General features: G+C 37.9%; 3 protein-coding genes across 3 annotated transcripts; 2 read left to right on the top strand and 1 right to left on the bottom strand.

Moving 5' to 3' along the window:
* The first annotated feature begins 723 nt into the window (after window positions 1-723).
* On the top strand, window positions 724-3,476 carry LOC101308413 (UPF0235 protein C15orf40 homolog). The gene is made up of 3 exons (XM_004288030.1): window positions 724-1,181; window positions 1,272-1,360; window positions 3,063-3,476. Exons 1-3 carry the CDS (start codon window positions 965-967, stop codon window positions 3,195-3,197), a joined length of 441 nt encoding a protein of 146 aa, XP_004288078.1. The 5' UTR covers window positions 724-964; the 3' UTR covers window positions 3,198-3,476.
* A 2,220-nt stretch (window positions 3,477-5,696) lies between these two features.
* Window positions 5,697-8,098, top strand: LOC101302209 (G-type lectin S-receptor-like serine/threonine-protein kinase SRK-like). Its single transcript, XM_004289200.1, has one exon. It carries the CDS (start codon window positions 5,744-5,746, stop codon window positions 8,096-8,098), a length of 2,355 nt encoding a protein of 784 aa, XP_004289248.1. The 5' UTR covers window positions 5,697-5,743.
* Window positions 8,099-9,209: 1,111 nt separating this feature from the next.
* On the bottom strand, window positions 9,210-11,546 carry LOC101301913 (G-type lectin S-receptor-like serine/threonine-protein kinase RLK1-like). Its single transcript, XM_004289199.1, has one exon. It carries the CDS (start codon window positions 11,544-11,546, stop codon window positions 9,210-9,212), a length of 2,337 nt encoding a protein of 778 aa, XP_004289247.1.
* Window positions 11,547-21,460: the final 9,914 nt, after the last annotated feature.

Genomic DNA, 21,460 nt, shown 5'->3' with positions numbered 1-21,460 from the left:
TTTTCAAAACAAAATAATAGTAATTCCATAAATTCTTTTCTTAATTAGTCGCAATCCACATCAATAGCATTGATAAAAAAAATGTTGAGGTGGCTTCCGCCATGTCATTTGGGAAACATATTTGGTAAAATATTTTGGTGGATGTAGCACTACTCTGTAACTGTAATAGTAAAAGAAAAAAAATTCACACGCACGTAGTACGTATCAATATGCTAGTATTTAATTATGTCTAGACTGAGTTTAAATATGTAGTAGGTGCCAAGTCTATATACGCTTGTTAGGTGACTTGCCTATTGTACCACAATTGCTTGTTAGGCAAGTTGATCTTGATACATAGGTAATTGTACAAGATGAGACTAATAAGTTTCCATAAAAGGCTTGCTTAATTGCGAGCTTACCACTTTAATTAGTAGTATGCTTTACTTTTTTAGGTTAATCCGACACTCCGGATTTTCTTCTGTAAGTTCAGTGAACTACATTAATTTGGTTGTTGGTAGCAAATAGTAGTCAACTTCTAATTTTGAAAAAAGAAGAAGAAAAGTCATCTTGGTTACGATAGCAAGTTAGTAACGCACCTACTTAGTCAGCATCTAGACTGAGGTCCACGAGAATACCAACAATGCCAGAGTAACCTCCTGCTACAGGTATACGAAATATGCTGGACACAAACTGGTGGAAGTTGTGACTCGAATTCAAAACATGATGGTTTCATACTAAGCAGCTAGGCGCTTTTCTTCTAGTATTCAACCAGATATATATAAAGTTTTTCAAATTCTTGACCATTAATTAAGACTTCCTTAACCATTATATATTTCGAATTCTTGACGGAGTTGTTCATCAAAATATACATATACTTTCTTGACTCATCAGTGTAACAAAAACTTTACGAGCAGCAGAAAGGAGGGTTTCCTTTTCACCCGCGACCCGAAACCGTAACTGAACCCGAAACCGTAAGGACACACCCATGACCGACCCGGTTATAAACAAGACTAAAGAAGGCAGAGAAGAGGGACAGGGAGTCTCAATGGCTCCAGCCAAGAAGCGAAAGGCCAAAGCCAAACCCAACGCTCCCGCCGAGTCGACTCAGTCAAATTTCCCGGCGTGTATTCGCTCCGTACCTCCCTCCTCAGTCGCCATCACCATCCACGCCAAACCCGGCTCCAAACTCGCCTCCATCACCGGTACCCCTCTCTCTTTCTCAATCTATCAATTTCATCTCTTCACACATTTCTCTCTAATAACCTTTGCTTCTTTTGTTTTGTGAATAAAAGATTTCAGCGACGAGGCATTGGGTGTGCAGATCGACGCGCCCGCCAAGGACGGCGAAGCTAACGCCGCCCTTCTCGACTTCATGAGTTCCGTAAGTTGTTTTGTTTCTGTTCTTGTTGTGTTGTAAATATGTAAGAACGGTTAAGGTTCTAAGTGTTCTGAGTTGAATTATAGTTGAATTATGGTTAAGGTTTTAAGTGTTCTGCATGTTTCTGTGGAGTGGAAACTTGTTTTGTTTTTCCTTATTTTTTGTTCTCAGAGTGTACTTATGCAACTGATAGCTATCCATTGAGAACATTAACTGCCTTTGCATTTCGGATACTTGCGAAGACAACCGAGGTTGTAAATTGCATTTAGAAACAACCGACCTTTTTAGGATGTGGATGTAAATGTGTGAATGATTAGAGGCCGTAAACTTTAGAAAATTGGGAAGTGGATGATGACTTTACTTTTAATTTATGTCTTCTGCTTTGTATTCAAAAGAATTCTAATGTTGCAGAATCAAGTGTTAGTGCGTAGTAGGTAAGAAAAAAAATTCATAGACATGAAGGGAATGCCCTTTTATAACAGTATAGATTACTATGATCGGAGAATTGCTTCCGTTGCTCATGCTATGTGACTTTGTGAGGCGTAGTTTGGTTCTATTGACAGAGTGCTAGTATTTTCTTTGGTAAATACTTGAAGAGTAGAATATGGGGTTTTTATTGGTGATATTTAGATAGGATTGAAATATGCACTGCAATGCCAGTCCTTTCTTTACGAATGATTAAGGGAAAGTATGAGTTTGTTTTGAATTCTTTAATGATAATTCTCAGCAAAATCTAAGCACAGATTAGAGGCTCATGACTAATAGTAGATTTTGTGCTCGTTGATGTGTATGGGGTGCGATAGGATGCTCACGAGGTTAGTTTATGGATAGGTGTCAGGTAAAGGAAAGCAGGTTAATGTTTATGGTGAAAACTGGCAGGTAAGGTGTTTGAGTACCTTGTGGGCATGGTTAAGAAATAGTGAAATACTACCCAAGTTTGAAGGGTACTTTGTTCTCCCATTCAAGAAAAGTGGTTTTTAGTCGGAAAGCTTTAGTACCTGTAAGCAAGCTTTGTTGGGAAAGTGATTTGATACCTGCAATGGAGATAAGTGTTGAACTTACAATAGAGGTGAGTGGGCTAAGTAGTCTTTTGAATGGTGAAACAAGCTCCTTGGATGTGATTTGGCAAAGGCTCATGTGTGGACGGAAGCTCCTGCCTTTCGCTATGTCTCTTGGTTGTAGTCGATTCCTCTTAAGATGATTTTTAGTGTGACTTACAACGGCAACAATGTGGGTTGGTTTGTCATTTTCTCTAAGAATAAAGTTGAAATCCCATCCCAGGTCACTTGGTACTGATCCAAATTAGCTAGAAACCATTTGTAAGTTTAAGTGGCTTTCTTAGATTGTCAATCCACCTTTCTGAGGAATTTGCTACGTTAAACTTTATTGTAATGTGGGAAACTATTTATCTTCTGAAGGTCACATCCATGCAAAACTTTATATTTTCCCCAATAAACACTGAACAGAAGTTGAAGAAAGTATGATGAACATTCATATCTGTTTCTTATTGGGAGAAGATCAGTGATTTCTGTAATGCATAATGGGGCCTAAACTTTCAACATTCTGATGTTTATTCTCATGAATGTCTCGTAACATAGTTTTTTCTAATAAATTTTCTGTAAAATGTTTGATGCGCTATATGGTCTAGTCACGTGTCAATGTTCACATGTGAAAACTTCATAGCTAAGTTCTTCTCAAATTACAGGTGTTGGGTGTAAAAAGAAGGCAGGTTTCTATTGGATGTGGTTCTAAATCAAGAGACAAGGTTGTTATTGTAGAGGAGATGACTTTACAAAGTGTTTTTGACATTCTGGATAAAGCTTCAAAGTGCAGCGCATAGAGCGAGAGATGTAAATTTGAATCGGGAGAGAACTTGTGAAGCTTACCTGATGTTAGCACCTAGCCATGGCATAGTTGATTTATCCAAGTATGTGTGGAAAAGTTTCCTACCGATAGTTTAGCTGCTTTGTATTGTTTCCCTGTTTACAACAAAAAGTTATTTATAAATGCAAATTATGCTTAAATGTAATCAACTAATACTATGATTACATTTTAACTGTCTCAAATATTAATCCCTTCATAGTTCGTTTTCCCCTTTATCTCATAAACCTTTTTAGATAGATCTTATACCTTACTATACTATGCAGCTTACTTTTTCTTGTGAACAAAAGTATGTACACATCAACTACAATGTCTGTTGTGTTGCTATATTTTCCCCCCTTAAATTTCAATGGTGCCTGCAACTTCTGTATTTACCTTTTGTAAACTCGCTTTTTAAGGAATCTGAACTTCTAGGCGCTATCATCGTTGAAGTTGGATAACCTTGCAGCTCTTGCTTTCTCCAAAGTTCAAACCAATCTATTTGTGATGAAAGCATCTTGGTAAGTTACTTTCCCTACATACAAATCCCTTTCTCAACCCTTGCTAGGAGCAGGACATCAACATATGTTGAATGTTTTCATTTCCAGTTTATTTCACGGAAAACCATTAATATGTTTGCCTACTATCGGAAATCAACCAGGCATTCATCTTAGATGGACAGTAATGGGTTGGCTATTTCACCATGTAATAGTTTTTATGTTTGCCTACTATTGAAAATCAACCAGCCATTCATCTTAGATGGCTATTTCAAATAGCCATTAATCTTCCTATTGAATCTTCACTGATTCAGGTAGTCCTTTACAAGGTTTTTTTTTGTCTTTTTGTAAAATATATTTGAACTTCTCATGTTTGAACATAAAGTTTCCTAATTAAAATTTAAATCATGGCATTAGCTACTGATTAATTGGATTGTGGTGGTCCAGAACACATGGGTGACTGCACGTTATATAGGTGCTATTGACATGGCCTCATGATTTAGAGGTAGGGATGGGAAACAAAAATTTTTGATTCTTTCTTTCCCTAAAAGTTTGGTTGAAATCAAATTATGCAGAAGCTAGTGGATAATGATTTGTGGGTTCTAATAGCCTCACCCCCTATTTATAGAGCATTGAAGTTGGGTGGAGATTTTTCTAACCCTCCAACTCTATCTGCTTCCTAGTGTATTTTAGTTACATTGTAGTTCTGGTTGCAATTAGGTCATGACACATTCATTCCTCCATAAATCGTTACTGTTGACTTCGGATGTTTTGAACCTGAGAAATCAAATCTGGTTGGTTCAGTTCATCTAAGTTCTGCATAAATGCAGATTGGATCTGTCATAATGTGTAAACCTCTTTTAGATTGGTTTGTTTTCAGCTTCAATTATTTTTAAAAATTCACATTTTTCTATTCAGCAAGACTTGAATCATTGTTGCTTTGGCATCAACTCTCAGATCCTCTTTGCTAGAAGTGATAGATGTGTCCCATTGGATTTTTCTTCTATGTAAAGATTCTAAACTTTGGAGCGAGGAATTCAGAACTTCTAGGCTCAATGTAATCTACTGCGTAGATTCATTTCTTTGTTCACCAACTAAAACTTACATCTATTAGGCAAGTTACTGCTTGTGTAGTCACCTTTGTAATGCCTGTACAGCATCTGCAATTGCTAATAGCATTAGGGATGGCAAAAACCATAGGGGATGTCCTCACCGGAAAATGGGGGATTTGCCTCATCCCTGTACTGCCTGAAAAATCCATCGTGCCCTAATTTTCACGTTTGATAAACGGAAGTATAAAGTCCCTCCCTCATAGGCTACGTGCTCCTCATCCCCATGCCAACCATAGGTTGAAGGTAATTGCTGAAACAGTGGTGGTTGGTCAGATTTTTTTTGTCTTGATCTAGCGTATAATTTCATTGTTGATTCCCTTTTTGCTCTTTAATTTCTGTCTTAGCTGAGGTATTGGTTTTCACATGAAACTTTCAGTGAGAAAAGCTACCAAAGTTCACATGATCAATTTGTTTTTACGATACCAGACCATCTTTTCCTGAACAGTAACTACACCTACAGCCTGAAGGTTGCTATTACTATAGTTTAGTGAATTGCTATTATACCAGACCATCTTTTCTAAGATATTGTATGATAACATTAGACCTGTGGGAATTGCGAACCAGAACTATAGTTTAGTGATTAGCAGAAGAAGAAAAATCAATGTCATCCCAGTCAAGGCATGAGAAACTACTGCCCCATCACTTTCAAGTTCATTGGAAGTTTTAGTCTTAATTTGCCGTGTCTTTAGGTCTCAAGTCTTTAAGAAGTTTCAGACTATTGACACAACTTGCAAAAGACGCGCATTTGTGAGGTTTTAGGATACTTGACTTGGCTAATGCAAGTCATTCCTACAGAGAACGAGCTCCTACAGCATTATTACTACCAGTAGAGCTTATATTAAAGCAACTTTAGAATAAGATCTTACAAACAACCAATTTTGTGGACTGTTTTAAGGGGAAAAAAAACAGATTGAGACATGGCGTTTGTGGTTTGTTATCTTCTTGCCTTTGCGTTCTTCAATTATGCTGGAGCACAACAACTGCAGTCTAATATAAGCCGGGGCTCTGCTTTAACACCCACTACCAACTCCTCATGGTTGTCTCGTTCTGGTATGTATGCCTTTGGCTTTTACAAGCAAGGCAATGGCTTTGCTGTGGGGATATTTATTGCCGGAATCCCCGAAAAGACTGTAGTGTGGACCGCAAATCGAGACGGTCGACTGGTCTCGGACAATGCCAGCTTGCTCTTCACAAGTGATGGGATTGCCTTGCAGTCGACACAAGGGCAAAGTTTGGTGGTTGATGCTCCGGTGCTTGTTTCCTCTGCTTCGATGCTGGATTCGGGTAATTTTGTGCTGTACAATGCGAGTCGGGCTATAGTATGGCAAAGCTTTGAGTACCCAACTGATACCTTGTTGCCCAATCAACCACTGATAGCAGGGATAGCAGGGAAGGAACTTGTGTCTGCTAAATCAGAAACTGATCACTCATCAGGCACTTTTCGTCTCGCTATGCAAGGTGATGGAAACCTTGTCCAGTACCCTGTGGATACTGGACCAGATGGTGGTACTCAATATGCTTATTATGCGTCTAATACGTTTACAGCAGGACCAAATGTGTCGCTAAATCTAGGTGTTGATGGCCGTCTCTTCTTGCTCAATGGTACTGGTGATGGAAATTTATTGAATCTCAGCCTCGGAGGTCTTCCAACTCAAGGAAGGTCTTATCTTATGAGAATTGATGCGGATGGAATTTTTCGTGTCTATTCGTATGATCTGAAACAGAAAGGAAATTGGTCCACTGAATGGTCATCTTCACAGGATAGATGTGACCCTCAAGGTGCATGTGGATATAATAGCTACTGTGTCACAATGGGAGCAGCAATTGACTGTATATGTCTTCCTGGATTCGAATATGTCAACGCGGGAGATCAGACTTTAGGTTGTGAGAGAAATTCTTCTGTTGGAGATGTTTGCAAATCAAAGAATTGGAATTGCAACTACACCATGCAAGAACTGGGTAGCACAAAATGGGAGGATGAGCCGTATATGGTTCTGAAACCTTCAGGCAAAGAAGATTGCAAACAGGCCTGTTTGGGTGATTTTAACTGTCAGGCTGCAGTTTTCGATGGTTTAAGCTGCAGCAAGCAGAGGCCTCCTTTGAGATATGGAAGAAGAGATGAGAGTACATCAAAGATACTTCTCCTCAAGGAGGTTGTCATGTCTTCTGCACCTCCAGCTCCACGTGCAGTTGTTCCGAAAAGAAGCAGGAAAAATGGTAGAAATTTATTCTTGATTGTTGGCGTGTCATTTACTGCTTTGGGGTTCATTCTGTTGGTGATTTCTGTAACTGTTTTATGGAAAAACAATGTCTGGGCATATAAAAGAATGAGTGAGGTCAATGGTGATGCTGAGTGGAATGAGGATGTGACTCCACGGCCATATGCTTATGAAGATATAGAAAAGATGACTAATAATTTCAATGAAGAGGTTGGTAGAGGAGCCTCAGGAACAGTATACAAAGGGGTGATTGGAAATAGCCAAAAACTAGTTGCTGTCAAGAGACTTGAGAAAGTTGCAGCTGAAGGTGACAGAGAATTTCAGACTGAAATGAGAGTTATTGGCAGAACTCATCACCGGAACTTAGTCCGTTTACTTGGGTATTGTCTTGACGGACCTAAGAAGCTTCTGGTGTATGAGTACATGAGCAATGGTTCACTTGCAGATATACTCTTCACACCTGAGAGGAAACTTCATTGGGAAGAAAGAATGGGAATCGCTCGCAAAATAGCACGAGGTTTTCTTTACCTCCATGAAGAGTGTGATACACAGATCATTCACTGTGACATAAAGCCTCAAAACATACTGATGGATGAGTACATGTGCCCAAAAATAACTGACTTTGGATTATCCAAGCTGCTTCAGCCTGACGAAACCCAAATATGTACTGGTATTCGAGGAACTAAAGGGTATGTGGCACCTGAGTGGCATAGGAAAATCCCTGTAACAGTTAAAGTAGATGTTTACAGCTTTGGAATTGTGCTGTTGGAGATAGTATTCTGTCGAAGGAATGTGGACTGGAGCCTTCCTCATGATGAAGCTATCTTGGATGAATTGGTCTACCATTATTTTGAGAGTGGTGAGCTCAGAAAATTGGTTGGGGATGAAGACATGGACAGCAGGCAATTGGAAAGGGTGGTTAAGGTCGGAATTTGGTGCATCCAGGATGAGCCGTCGCTCCGTCCTTCTATGAAGAAGGTTCTACTTATGTTGGAAGGGACTGTTGAAATCCCAGTTCCTCCTAGTCCGGTTTCATTTCTCAGTACCATCTAGATTCTCAGGTGGTTTGAGCTTCGCATTTGATCGATGTGATTTAAAACCTTTTTTTTTTTTTTTTTTTTTTTTTTTTTTCAATAGAAGGAATTCTTTTCAAACTTCATTCCATGTATGTTCTTGGGTCATCATAATTTGTGTACTGCTACTTTGTAAACTTCTTCACAGAGAAGCTTTTTAAGGTATGAGCTTCTTTCTAACTTTTTTTATTTTTTTATTTTTTGAATAAGAGCTACTCTCTAGTTTCTAACGCTAGCATTAAGGAATCTGTAGTAAATAAAAGATGCAAAACTTAGAGCACCGTGTATTCCTAGTGTTTTTCTCAAGGTTAGGCTCTGGGACTGTGCACTATATGTTTAGTGCAGAAGACTTGGCATGATGACAGGTCCACACGGTCTGGTCTGTCCTTTGAATCCGAAATCGAATTCAAAATTTAAAAGAGGAAGAAAAGTATGGACTATCCTTGTCAAGGCAAAGACAAGGTGATGTTCACTTCCATCACTTTCAAGTGCAGCGTGTTCAACTTATACACAATCTTGCCTTGTGTTTAGGTTCTATTGGAATTTTGACTTGGCAATTGGCATGCCTTAGCTAACTTCATCTCTCCTAGGGAAACAATCAGGCAATGCCCCAAATGGATCTCTATTTTGAGATTGCATTATAGTCTAGTTGCGTCAAACATGTAGAATATGTCGAACTAAAATGCAGCTGCAATTTTTGATCTGCAAATCTCCCGGGAACAGTTGGTTTCTGACTTGGTGGTCTATGGAATGATTTCTGATATTTTGTTGCATACAAGTATTTTTTTTTTTTTTTTTTGATAACATTGTTGCATACAGGATTGCATTGGCATGAAATAACTGCAGCCAGTTTGGGATTATACACAAAAGCAGTCTTAGAATGAACAAAGATTGCAGATCATTGCACCAAAGAAAGAAAGAAAAGGAAGTCACATTTGTATGAACTTACAGTTTGACAAATGAGAGTTGTGATACAATGGAAATGGAAACACATCATGAATACAAGATGATTACATACAGTTGGTGCACATTATATGAGGCTCAATCAGTTGGTTTCATGAATAGATGAGTACCTGAGGCTCAAACACAATTTAGATGGTACTGAGAAACGAACTTGGATTAGGAGGAACTCGGATGTCTACAGTCCCTTCCAACATAAGCAGAACTTTCTTCATAGACGGACGAAGTGATGGTTCATCCTGTATGCACCAAAGTCCCACTTTAATTGCCCTTTCAAATTGCCTTCGGTTTATGTCTTCATCCCTAACCAATTTGCTGAGCTCACCACTCTCGAAGTAATGGTAAACTAATTCATCCAAGATAGCTTCCTCCTGAGGTAGACTCCAGTCCACATTCCTTCGACAACATACAATCTCCAACAGCACAATTCCAAAGCTGTAAACATCTGCTTTAACTGTTATAGGCATTTTCCTATGCCACTCAGGCGCAACATACCCTTTTGTCCCTCTAATGCCGGTAGTGGTTCTAGTCTGGTCTTGCTGAAGCAGCTTTGCCAAACCAAAGTCCGAGATTTTGGGGCACATGTTCTCATCCATCAGTATGTTCTGAGGCTTTATGTCACAGTGGATGATCTGTGTATCACATTCTTCATGCATATAAAGAAAGCCTCGTGCAATGTTTCGAGCAATTCCCATTCTTTCTTCCCAATAAAGTTTCCTTTCATGTTTGAAGAGTATATCTGCAAGTGATCCATTGCTCATGTACTCATATACCAGAAGCTTCTTTGGTCCATCCAGGCAGTACCCAAGCAAACGTACTAAACTGCGGTGATGGGTTTTTCCAATAACTTTCATCTCAGTCTGGAATTCTTTTTCTCCTTCTGCTGCAACTTTATCTAGCTTCTTCACAGCAACTAGCCTTTGGCTACTCAGCATCACCCCTTTATAAACTGTTGCAGAAGCTCCTCTACCAACCTCCTCCTTGAAATTATCAGTCATCTTCTCTAGCTGTTCATACGCATATGGTCGCGGAGCCACATCCTCCTCATTCCATTCAACATCACCATTGAGCTGATTCATCCTTTTATAACCCCAAACTTTATGTTTCCAAACTGCAATTACAGAGCTCACCAACAAAATTGTCCCAAAAGCAGTAAATGAAACTCCAAGAATAAGGACTACAACTCGACCATTTTTCTTGCTTCCCTCTATAAGGAAATCATCTGTAGCTGGAGTTTTAGAAATACCAACCTTGATGAAAGCTGAGTTTGAAGTGTCTAACTTTCTTTTTCCATAGGTCAAAGGAAGCCTCTGCTTTCTGCAGCTTCCATCTGCGAAAAGTGCAGCTTCACAGTTGCAATCCTCCAAGCAGGCCTTGTTGCATTCTTCTTTGTCTGATAAGGACAAAGTCATGTATGCATAATTTTTCCATCTTGTGTTGGGCAGTTCTTGCATGATGCATGTGAAATTTTCATTCTCTGAATTGCAAACATCTGCAACCATATTCCTCCCACAGCCTGAAGTCTGATCCCCTGGGGTGATAGGCTCAAATCCGGGAAGGCATTTGCATTCAGCTTCTAGATCCATCGTGACACAGTAACTATTATATCCGCATAGACCTAAAGGGTTACACTGATCTAAACTAGATTCCCACTCAATTGACCAGTTTCCATTCTGCTTCAAACTATACGAATACAAGCGAAAAATTCCGTCTACATCAAGTCTCATGAGATAAGATTTCCCTTGATCAGCAGGATCACCTCCCTTCGTAAGATTGAAGATAGTGAAACCAGTGTTGTTCACCAAGTAGAGATGGCCATCAGCATCCAAATGTAGTGTCACATTGTCTCCCCTTAAATATGTGCCAGTTGCATAGTAAGCATCATCCGTGGTAGCTGCCGTGGTAGCTACCGGGTACTGAACAAGGTTACCATCGCGTTGCATACTGAGACGGAAAATGCCAGTTGAGCTATTAGTCTTGGATTTAGCAGAGTAAAGCTCTTCCCCTGCTCTCAAAGTTTGATTCGGCAAAAGGGTATCAGTTGGAGAGTCAAAACTTTGCCATTCTATTTCCTGATCAGAGTTGTATAGTACAAAGTTACCGGAATCAAGCATGGAAGCAGAGAAAACTGCCTGAGTAATACTTGTCACCAATGGTTTCCCTTGTGTTGGTTGCAAAGAAAGCCCGTCAGCTGTTAAGAGCAAGGTGGCATTGTCCGAGACCAAGGGGTCATCGCGGTTTGCAGTCCAGACTACAGTCTTTTCAGGCATTCCAGCAAGTACTATCCCCACAGCATAGCCATCGCCTTGCTTATAGAAGCCGAAGGCATACACACCAGAGCTTGACAACCATGAGGAGTTGGAATTGGGTGTTAAAGAAGATCCAGGGCTTATATTAGATGGTGCTGATTGTGCTTCAGCATTCAGGATAAATGCAAAGGCAAGAAGACAGGCTACAAGAAAAGCCATGCAAGAATATCTCACTGGTAATACTTCTCTATATTTGAGTATTTTCTCTCCTTCGTTCTTGATTTAATACAAGATATAAGGTTGATTGGAAGTGATCCAATTCAAAGTCTATCAAAACTTCAATAGTCTAGCTTCCAAGGTCCTCACAAATTGCAGGTTGTGTTGGCCAAGTCAACATTCCTATATTTCTTAGAACCTAAACAGAAGTCCACATCAATGCAGAGACTGAAAATTCCAGTGCAGTTGAAAGTGATGGAAGTGAATTCAGACTCGTATGTCTTGCCTAGGCGCCGTTGACGGAGTAGCACTCTAGACTTTTCTTCCCATGATAAAGTTTGATATACTATTTTTGATTCCTTGAATTGACAGGACTGCATTAGATTTCAAAAACGAAGTAATAATACCATACTAGTAATTTCACATTACTTGCTGGAGTTCACATTCAAAGGATGCAGAAAACCGAGTGGACTTGTCATCAGAGACTTAGCATTCTCAATAAATAATCGTACATTGGTTGTTAACTCATTAGCCTTCCTCAAACTCATCTTGTAAGATGTCTCAACACTTCAAAACATCTGTTACCCGACTAAATTATCTCAAAGTTAACCCATTGTTCCTCTCTTTTAAGATCAAGGACTAACATCCACCTTTTGATAAACAAGTTAACTCTAAATCATGCACCAATTTCACTCAACTGGTCAGGCTTTTGCTTCCACTAATTCAACTTTTCAACTTACCCTATCTTTTGCAAACGAATTTTGATTCATGTTGGTTATGTTGCTCCTTTAAAGGGTTCCAAATGTGGATGCGAGAATTTGAAATCAAAGGAATACTTAGATCATGGTGATTTCTAATTCAATTATAATTAGAACTCCTCACTGTCACTGTTGTGTTGTTGCCTTGATGTCTACGAGTGGAAGTGGCCACTCATAGGCAATAAGGAACATTAGTTGATGTGCTATATTCCTGATCGGAATCAGATGCAAGTTATGATCTTCGGTTACCAATGCAGACATGAGACACCTCAGTGCAATGCAGACATGATACAGATACCAGTTTTGAAGTAAAAAAAACAACCGACGGGAAAAGTTCCGATAAACAGGAAGCGGTTGGTGGAATTAAGTTGGAGTTGCCAGTTGGAACTGTCCGAGCACACTTCAGTTCTGATTCACGGATCAAATTCACATCAATCTATCACTCTATCAAGTGCACTTTCATTCTGAAAGTTTCTCTAGAATGTCAAAAACACTTCGTAGAGAGCTACAACCAATAAAAAACCTGCCTTTTTCAATTCCATTACCTGGGACTGGATTCCCCGTGAAGCAAACCAAGTTGCAAATGCTGCAGCTTTGCTTGGAAAAAGGATAATGGGTCTTAACCGATGGGTCAACCGGCCACCATCATCTCTCTCGAATGTACTCCGGAACGACGGTTTGCCATGTCCACCGTCGGTGGTAGTTTAGTTGGAAGCCATCTCTGGTTTCCTCCATTTTTTGTTACTGATGTCCTTCTGCATTCTCTTTTCTTAGAATCTGAGATGAAGGCTTCAGTTTTTCTTCTTCATTCTCTCTGGGCTTTGCAGTTTTGCTGGCCTGTGTAATGTTTTGGGCTTTGCCCTTTTTAATGAATTCCTTTCTCACCAAAAAAAAAAGAAAAAAAAGAAAAAAAGAGAACCTATGTATAATAAAGTTTTCATGTATAAAAGACCCTAAGCTGATTTACCTCACTAGAATCTCTACCATCTTATCATGTATGTTAATAGACACAACAATTAATCGTGTTGGGTTGCTGCATCGAGCACTAATTGGAGTGAAATGCAATATCGAATCAATGGATGCAATGAAGAGAGTTAAAGGGTGGATTAAGTAAGAAGCTACAACTGAAGAACTATTAAACTCGTTACTTTTTCTTCTGTATGCAAATATGCAATTGGTATTCGGAAAATGTTCATCACAACTTTAATCAGCCAAACAAAGTCTGATGACAGGTCTACACGGTCTGGTCTGTACTTTGAATCCAAAATCGTATTTAAAATTTAAAAGACGAAGAAAAGTATGGACTATCCTTGTCAAGGCAAAGACTAAGTGATGTTCACTTGCATCATTTTCAAGTGCAGCGTGTTTCAACTTATACAAAATCTTGCCTTGTGTTTAGGTTCTATTGGAATGTTGACTTGGCATGGATTAGCTAACTTCATCTCTCCTAGGGAAACAGTAAGGCAATTCCCCAAGTGAATCTCTATTTTCAAACCAAAAAACGTTTTAGTGCATTATATCCTTCTTTATTAGCAATCTTAATGGCCATAAATATCAATTTTAGGTCGGGATGGAACATGAGATACCAATATAATATTTTTAAAACTTGGTATACCAAAGTTTATAAGGAGCAAAAGTTTGTATACCATTCAGACGAATTTCTCTTATATTTGATCTAATACATGAAAATAAGCAAGACAAAGAAAAATAAGTGAAATTAAATCTTTCAATTTGTAACCAATATAGGTGGCAGGCTTAGTGATTCTTGCCTAGTTGGGTGTGCTCCCCAACCTAGGTCTGAAGCTGTGAAAGTGGCCAGGTCCATAGTTGTAGCATTTCACATGCACCGACAGGTTAACTTTTAAGCCTAGCTAGGAAGCTTTTAAGGTACCCTAAACACTGTTAAAACAAGAAAAATTCTTTTGACGTGTGGAAGGTTTTGTTCTTCCACTTTTCACTTTTGAGCTGATCGAATATGTCATCCATTAATAAATTTCAACAAGTAGTACATAAAGGCCGTCTTGCCTTAAGGCTAGCTACCGAAAAAGTCATTACTCAATAGCACGCCGACAAGCACACGCCAATTCAACACTTTAAATATCAATACCATATTGAAATTGATAAACAAGTTTTTTGAGACACATTCACCTTGGTCTTACGACAAAATATCGGTTTATTTATGATATTTAGTATATACATTAACAATACGCATGTCATGAGTTTAAGATATTTAGTATATGCAGACTACAAGGAGTTTCTTACCCTGCAGTCGGAAGACATGCATTGATGGTCCATTTTGACTATAGAGCCGTGTGTGAATTGGTGAGCAATTCAGTTTCCATCTTGCTGCTTATTATTTGCTCATTTAGATATGTTCATTAATTAGGCACACTTGCGATTTTGGTTTTCTTACTATTTGATATTGGACATTACTTAAAAAAGAACAAAGAGAGAAATTTTCTTGTTTTATGCTGCAACATATTAATTTTGTCTTTCATCTTATATCTAGAAATTGTGTGTTGCTGCTTCTTATTGTATTTATGTAATTATGTTGTTTTTTTTATGCAATTTAAACGACAGATTATTATGGTTCTAAGGTTGAGAGGGTTGGTATGGTGTTCAACTCCCGGGGGACTTCTGTGGAGTGGGGAAGCTTGTGGATTGCTTACATAAATAAACATTGCAATTCAACCGAAATCCTGTAACTTCTGCAAGAATTGTGAGTTTTACCTCTTCATACTGAAAGTTCAAGTAGGCATAACGTATTCTTCCGTTTTCGTTTAATTTTAAGAGAGACTTCGTCTACAGAGCTCCTAATATTGATAACTAATGTACTGTAATGAACTAATTGCATGTCTCTAGAATCTTTCTTTAGTTCAATTCACCTAGTTTGATTTTTTTGTAGGTCTTGGAGATTGTCTTCAATCAACAATAAACTGATGATCATGTAAGAGTACATTCAAATAAGGCTTATGCATAAATATGAACTTTGATGAACATATATACCTATGCTAGTTCAACATGGTGGTATTATATTTGCTTATGTCTTATTCTTGGCTTGCAGATCCCTGAAACATGTTTCTTTAGGTTTGAAGATGCAATAGACATTCCATTTTTACTTAGTTGCTGAGAAATTCCACACTGAGTTAAAAGAGTAAAGATAAGAACTCTAATGAATTTAGCTAATAAGAAATGTAGGGCTCTAGTGTTACTCTAGCTAATGACAATTGTGTAGTAGCTTTTATAATCCTTGGTAGTAGGACAAGTGATTAATCAATCCACGTAACAAGTGATTAATCAATCAACGTAACAAACTTATCATCGTCTATTTAAGGTTTTTTTTTCTGATGAATTTGATTAGTTGAAGTAACAATTCAGTTTGAATGTTAAGATTTTGAATTTATATACATATGATCGAAAAAAATTACGATGCAACATTAGACTAACCAACAATGTTTAGGTCATGAATTCAAACCTCACCAACATATGTAGGGTGCGTGAGTTTATACTAAAAAAGTTTTTGTTTCAAAAAAAAAAATAATTAGGAGTTGGTGGTTCAGACTTAATTACTTATACTTTGCACTTCAAGGACACTTTTCAGCAAAATGGATTGTTGAATCAAGTACAAGTAATTAATTAGATGGTAAAGTTGAGGAATAAGAAATATGTGGAATTTGTATTAAACAATATGGTTTCACTCACAGTTAAAATCATTGTAGTGTTTTGTCCTACCTAAAAAGCTGAACTTACAAATTCACCAGCAATAGCGGGATGAACGGCATTCAAATATTTTCTCAGAGAACATGCTATGCTTCCCATTTTTGGTCCTTTGTTGACTAAGAATGCAATCATTAGTTGTTTTCCTCGTAATGTGAACCCGATGGAAGTTGTTGCTAATCAACAAGAATCATACAACTGCTCCCTATCCTGAATGGCAAGAGGCCATGCACTCTGAGTTAGAGGCTCTCCATGACAATAGAACATGGACCCTTAATTCTCTACCGGCCGACAAGAAACTCATAGATTGTCATTGGGTCTACAAGATCAAACATCGTTCTGATGGTTCAGTCAAGCGTTATATAAAGCTTGTTTGGTGGCAAAAGGTTTTACTCAAATGGAGAGTGTGGATTATCAAGAGACGTTTTTCCCACTGCTAAAATGATCACAGTTCGCTGCTTGATTGCTTTAGCTGCTGGTTGGCATTGGCCGCTCTCGACAACAGGGGATCGGAAGGAACACTTAGTTTGTCGCCTCCATAAGTTCTTGTACGGATTGAAGCAAGCATCTCGACAATTGTTCGCTAAGTTTGAATAAGACCCTGGCCTATCCGGGTGCCTCAAGGATTAAAGATGCATGATTTTTAGGTGCAGCTCCAGTTGATACGCCCATGGAACGTGGATTGAAATTGTCCAATAAAAGTGATTTGCTCAAAGATCCATCACAATATAGGAGGCTGGTTAGGAGGTTAATTTATCTGACGATTTCAAGACCTGACATTACTTATCCGGGAATTAATTAACTTGGTTGTGATATCGATCTTCTTCGGGACTTAGGTGTGTTGCATCCAAAACCTGCATTGTGATAATAAGGTAGCCTTACATATTTGCTGCCAATCCTGTTTTTCATGAGAGAACAAGTCACATTGAAATGAATTGTCACTTCATTAGAGATACAATCCAAGATGATTTTGTTACTACGAGGTTTGTCAATTCCTCACATGAGTCACATCAGTTAGCAGATATTTTTACTAAAAACGTTGGGAAAAGAAATTTTCAGTCCTATAATTCGCAAGTTGGGAGTTTGTGATATTCACTCTCCAACTTGAGGGCGAGTATTAAGAATTAAAGTCATCTTCTCTAGCTGTTCATATGCATATGGTCGCGAAGCTACTTCCTCGTCATTCCATCCAACATCACCATTGAGCTCATGATTCATCCTTTATAACCCCAAACTTTATGTTTCCAAAATGCAACTACAGAGATCACCAACAAAATGGACCCTAAAGCAGTAAATGAAACTCCGAAAATAAGGACTGCAACTTTGACCTTTTTCTTACTTCCCTCTAAAAGGAAATTATCTGTAGTTGGAGGTATAGAAATACCAAACTTGATGAAAGCTGAGCTTGAAGTGTCCAACCGTCTTCTTCCATAGCTCAAAGGAAGCCTCTTCTTTCTGCAGCTTCCATCTACAAAAATTGCGGCTTCACAATTGCAATCCTCCAAGAAGGCCTAGTTGCATTCTTCTTTGTCTGATAATGACAAAGTCATGTGCATAATTTTTCCATCTTGTGCTGGGCAGTTCTCGCATGATGTATGTGAAGTTTTCATTCTCTGAATTGCAAACATTTGCAACCATATTCTTCCCACAGCCTGAAGTCTGATCCCTCGGGGTGATAGGGTCAAATCCTGGAAGGCATTTTGCCTTGATCTTGAAAGATTGTCGATAGGCAGTAAGGAATATTAGTTGATGTGCTGTATTCCTGAACGGAAATAGATGTAAGTTATGATGACCGGTTACCAATGCAGACATGGAACACCACAGTTCAATGCACACTTGTTCAGTCAGCACCTGTAAGGCAGATGATTACACGGTGAAAACCACCGGGGGATTTGAGTGTGTGGGAGACAAGGTCGAGAGGGATCGAGCCAAGAGCCAAATTGCTTAAACAGGTATAATCTGATGTACCTTAAGGTCTGGGATAGGAATGTGTAATATGTAGACTGTCTGTTACAATATAGTAATGCCAGTTCCTCATTGTTATTATCTTGCGTCCTAAACTTGAATGTAATGCTTGCAGACATTACTCTTTGACGAACAGCATAAGGGATTTTAGTAACTTATCAACCTATTTGATTTAATGGTAACTTTGCACTGATTTATATACCTATTTCAGTTGGAATCTGTTACTGATTCGGCTCGGGTCAGGGATACAAATACCTGTTTTGAAGTACCAAAAACAACCGATGGGAAAAGTTTCGATAAACAGGAACAAGTGTTGGTGGAATTAAGTTGCAGTGTGCAGTTGGCAGTATCCCAGTGCGCTCTTCAGTTCTGATTCAAGATCAAATTAACATCTCTCAGTCTATCAGGGTGCACTTTGAAAGTTTCTCCACAATGACTAAGACTGTAGAGAGATACAACCAATAGAGACCTGCCTTCTTTCAACATGCACCTAAAACCTATACATAATAAAGTTTTCATGTGTAAAGAGACCCTAAGCTGATATACCTCACTAGAATCTCTACCATCTTATCGATCATGTACAGCCATGCAAGAATGTTAATATATTGACACAACAATGGGTTGCTGCATTGAGCACTAATTGGAGTGAAATGCAATAAGTGCAATAACTGGATTATGGAATCAATGGATGCAATCTATGTAGGGAGAGTTTAAGGGTGAGGTAAAGTAAGAAGCTAGACCTGATGAACTGCTCACACTAAATACTTTTGTTTATCTCATGTTCAATTAAGCAAAAAAAACCAGCATTGTTGTAAATAGTTATTACTTAGTGGGCATTCTTGTAATTAGCCGACTAGGGTTGTTATTGTAATTTACATCATAGCCTCATCTCTATATAAGAGATAGTTCCCTACTCAATAAGATATTCATATTCTCTCATTCTCTTGGTTGTTTCTCTCATTTCTCAACCTATTCTTTTTGTTTTACAACACGTTATCAGCACGAATAGTTCTAATATTATCTTGTTTTCTATTGCATGTGAAACTCTAAAAGCATCTTTCAATTTGATTCATCGAATTCGCTCTACATTGCCATGGAAAGCTCTGAAATCGATGATCAACCATATGAGGATCATTATCTAACCAAGCTCTTGGATTGGCTGAGTAGCTACACAAATGGCATTCTCCGTTCTACACATAAAAGATGGAGATTATCCGTTCTGCAATGAGTAACGTTTTCTTATCTTAATTCCAATTCATATTTGCTAGCCTTGATTATATGATAAACAAATCACCATGAAGCATGAACCCATTGTCTTTGGTTGCATTTTGAAATCTATATACGATGCATGAAGACCTAAATTTATATTCTTAATTTATTCAGATGATAAATACGTATGTGGTATATAAATTTGTTCATGTTTTGTGATTGAAATAGAAGACATAAAAATCTTCAGGGAGGCCAGTAGCCACCGAAATAAGCCCAATCGCATGCCTAGTAGTACATACCAAAAGGCGCATGGATGAACGAACTTCAGATCCACTATCATTCTCTGACATTCGAACACAAGAGCGTGAATGCATTCTGGAAGTAATGCATGTAACCGGTAATGTAGGACCATTAATTTTGTCATTTATATCAACGGTTACATATATGGAATATTTATGCCTGAAGCATTTAGTGATACAAATTAACATTGCTCATAATGAGGTTTGAATAAAATCCATTTAGAAATGTAACGTCATTTGTATAATGACGCGTAGCACTGATTATGTTACTTAATTGTGACTTAATATATACGTTTTGTCAGTTACAGATTTGAATTGTGTTAAATTCAATGTCATTTAAGGGAATATAATGCCGGAAGCATTTAAGGGCATGTATAAAGACGTTATAACCGGAAGCATTTAAGGGCATGTAATGCCGGAAGCATTTACCAAGTTATAACCCATATGTTATGGTACAAGCATTATGGGTCAAATTATTGTGCAAATTACAATAGACGATATGAGTTTAATTTTCGGTTATACCAATTAAATTATGTCATTATAATCCATTATGCTAGAAGCATGAGTTTTGATTTTTAATTATGCGATTATTACATAAACGTTATGCCAGAAGCATTTATCCAATTTAATACCTATGTGTAATGCTAGAAGCATTAATGAGATTTGTACTCATTGTCTTTGGTACATACTTAACCGCTGCATAAGTGATATTTATTTAGTAATTTATGTCATATATTAAATGTCGGTTAATTACCAAATTCAAATTGCGTCAGTTTTATTTAAATCAATTCTCTATTATGTTATCATTTATATGAATTGTTATGGGGATGTAATGACGCATTTTGCCGGAAGCAATTAATGATGCAAATGAATTTATTTTGCATGTAACCGCTACAGTGTTGACATTTATTGGTTCAGTAAATACCAATTTTATTGCATATACATTATGTCAATGAGAATTAAATTGTTTCCGTTATAATTTAATTTATTTTGGTTTAATATAATTACTTTCACATTAAGTTTGTCTGTTATGATTTAATAACATATATTGCACTGGTTTATGTTACATTGGTGAATATTAATGATGTTAAGTCAGAAGCTTAAATCAAGCATGAATATAAATGAAATTGAGCCAGAAGCTCGACGTAAGCTGCAAAGCTAGAACATAAGCTCATCATGTGTCGCCTTGAGTCCATGACAATGATTATAACTTTTCTCAAACTAGGCTCACCTAGTTGGATGCGATGTCTAGGCAAGTACTTTTGAGGATGTGTACTTAAGTGAGCCTCGCTCCACCACCTCATCATGGCTTACCTGGTCGTATACAATTGGAGTTACCGAAAGGGTTGATTAATAACATTGCATTTCTTGGTAGACCATTCTTAGCCCAGTAGGCCTACTCTCCCTCTACGGGACCTAAAAGCCCAACATTTCTCTCAGATTGTGCCCCGTAGGCTTGTAAAGTATGTAGAGGCTAGGTTTATTTATTTCACTTTAATTACAGTCAATTCCTTTGGTCCAACAGAATCAAACAAAAAGGAAAATAATCCAATGACACTGGTTTTTCGTACCTAGTCATTATGTATGTCTATAAGGCACTCCAAATACTTTCTCATAATGGCTGTTGTTAATATATTCACCATATTTAATGTGTAGTTAATTGCTAGAAGCAATTACACATAATTACATGACATATTCACTATGCTAAATTAGTAGCGTGGAATTGATTTCATCAATTGTTACATGATTATAATTTGAAAATACATGTACCTAATGAACCAGTAGTTCAGAAATGAACCAGTAGTTCAGAAATGAACCAGTAGTTCATATATAAATCAAACTTGTAGTTTCGATAATCCCTCCATTAAGAAACTTGAAGTTTCATTCCAAAATTCACTAGACATGATAAAATCGGTAGCTTTTATCATGTTAATTGGTAGTCTCCAGAAGAAATTATTTGAAGTAGACA

This window comes from Fragaria vesca, linkage group LG1 (assembly GCF_000184155.1).
Source record: "Fragaria vesca subsp. vesca linkage group LG1, FraVesHawaii_1.0, whole genome shotgun sequence".
NCBI classification, from domain to species: Eukaryota; Viridiplantae; Streptophyta; class Magnoliopsida; order Rosales; family Rosaceae; genus Fragaria; species Fragaria vesca.
The sequence above is the reverse complement of the archived record's forward strand: the minus strand, read 5'-3'. Positions and strand labels throughout refer to the sequence as shown.

Coding starts and splice junctions, on each gene's coding strand:
- LOC101308413 (XM_004288030.1), top strand. CDS start 965: ATGACCGACCCGGTTATAAACAAGACTAAAGAAGGCAGAGAAGAGGGA. Junction 1,182..1,271: donor CAAACTCGCCTCCATCACCG/GTACCCCTCTCT, acceptor TGTGAATAAAAG/ATTTCAGCGACGAGGCATTG. Junction 1,361..3,062: donor TTCTCGACTTCATGAGTTCC/GTAAGTTGTTTT, acceptor CTCAAATTACAG/GTGTTGGGTGTAAAAAGAAG.
- LOC101302209 (XM_004289200.1), top strand. CDS start 5,744: ATGGCGTTTGTGGTTTGTTATCTTCTTGCCTTTGCGTTCTTCAATTAT.
- LOC101301913 (XM_004289199.1), bottom strand. CDS start 11,546: ATGGCTTTTCTTGTAGCCTGTCTTCTTGCCTTTGCATTTATCCTGAAT.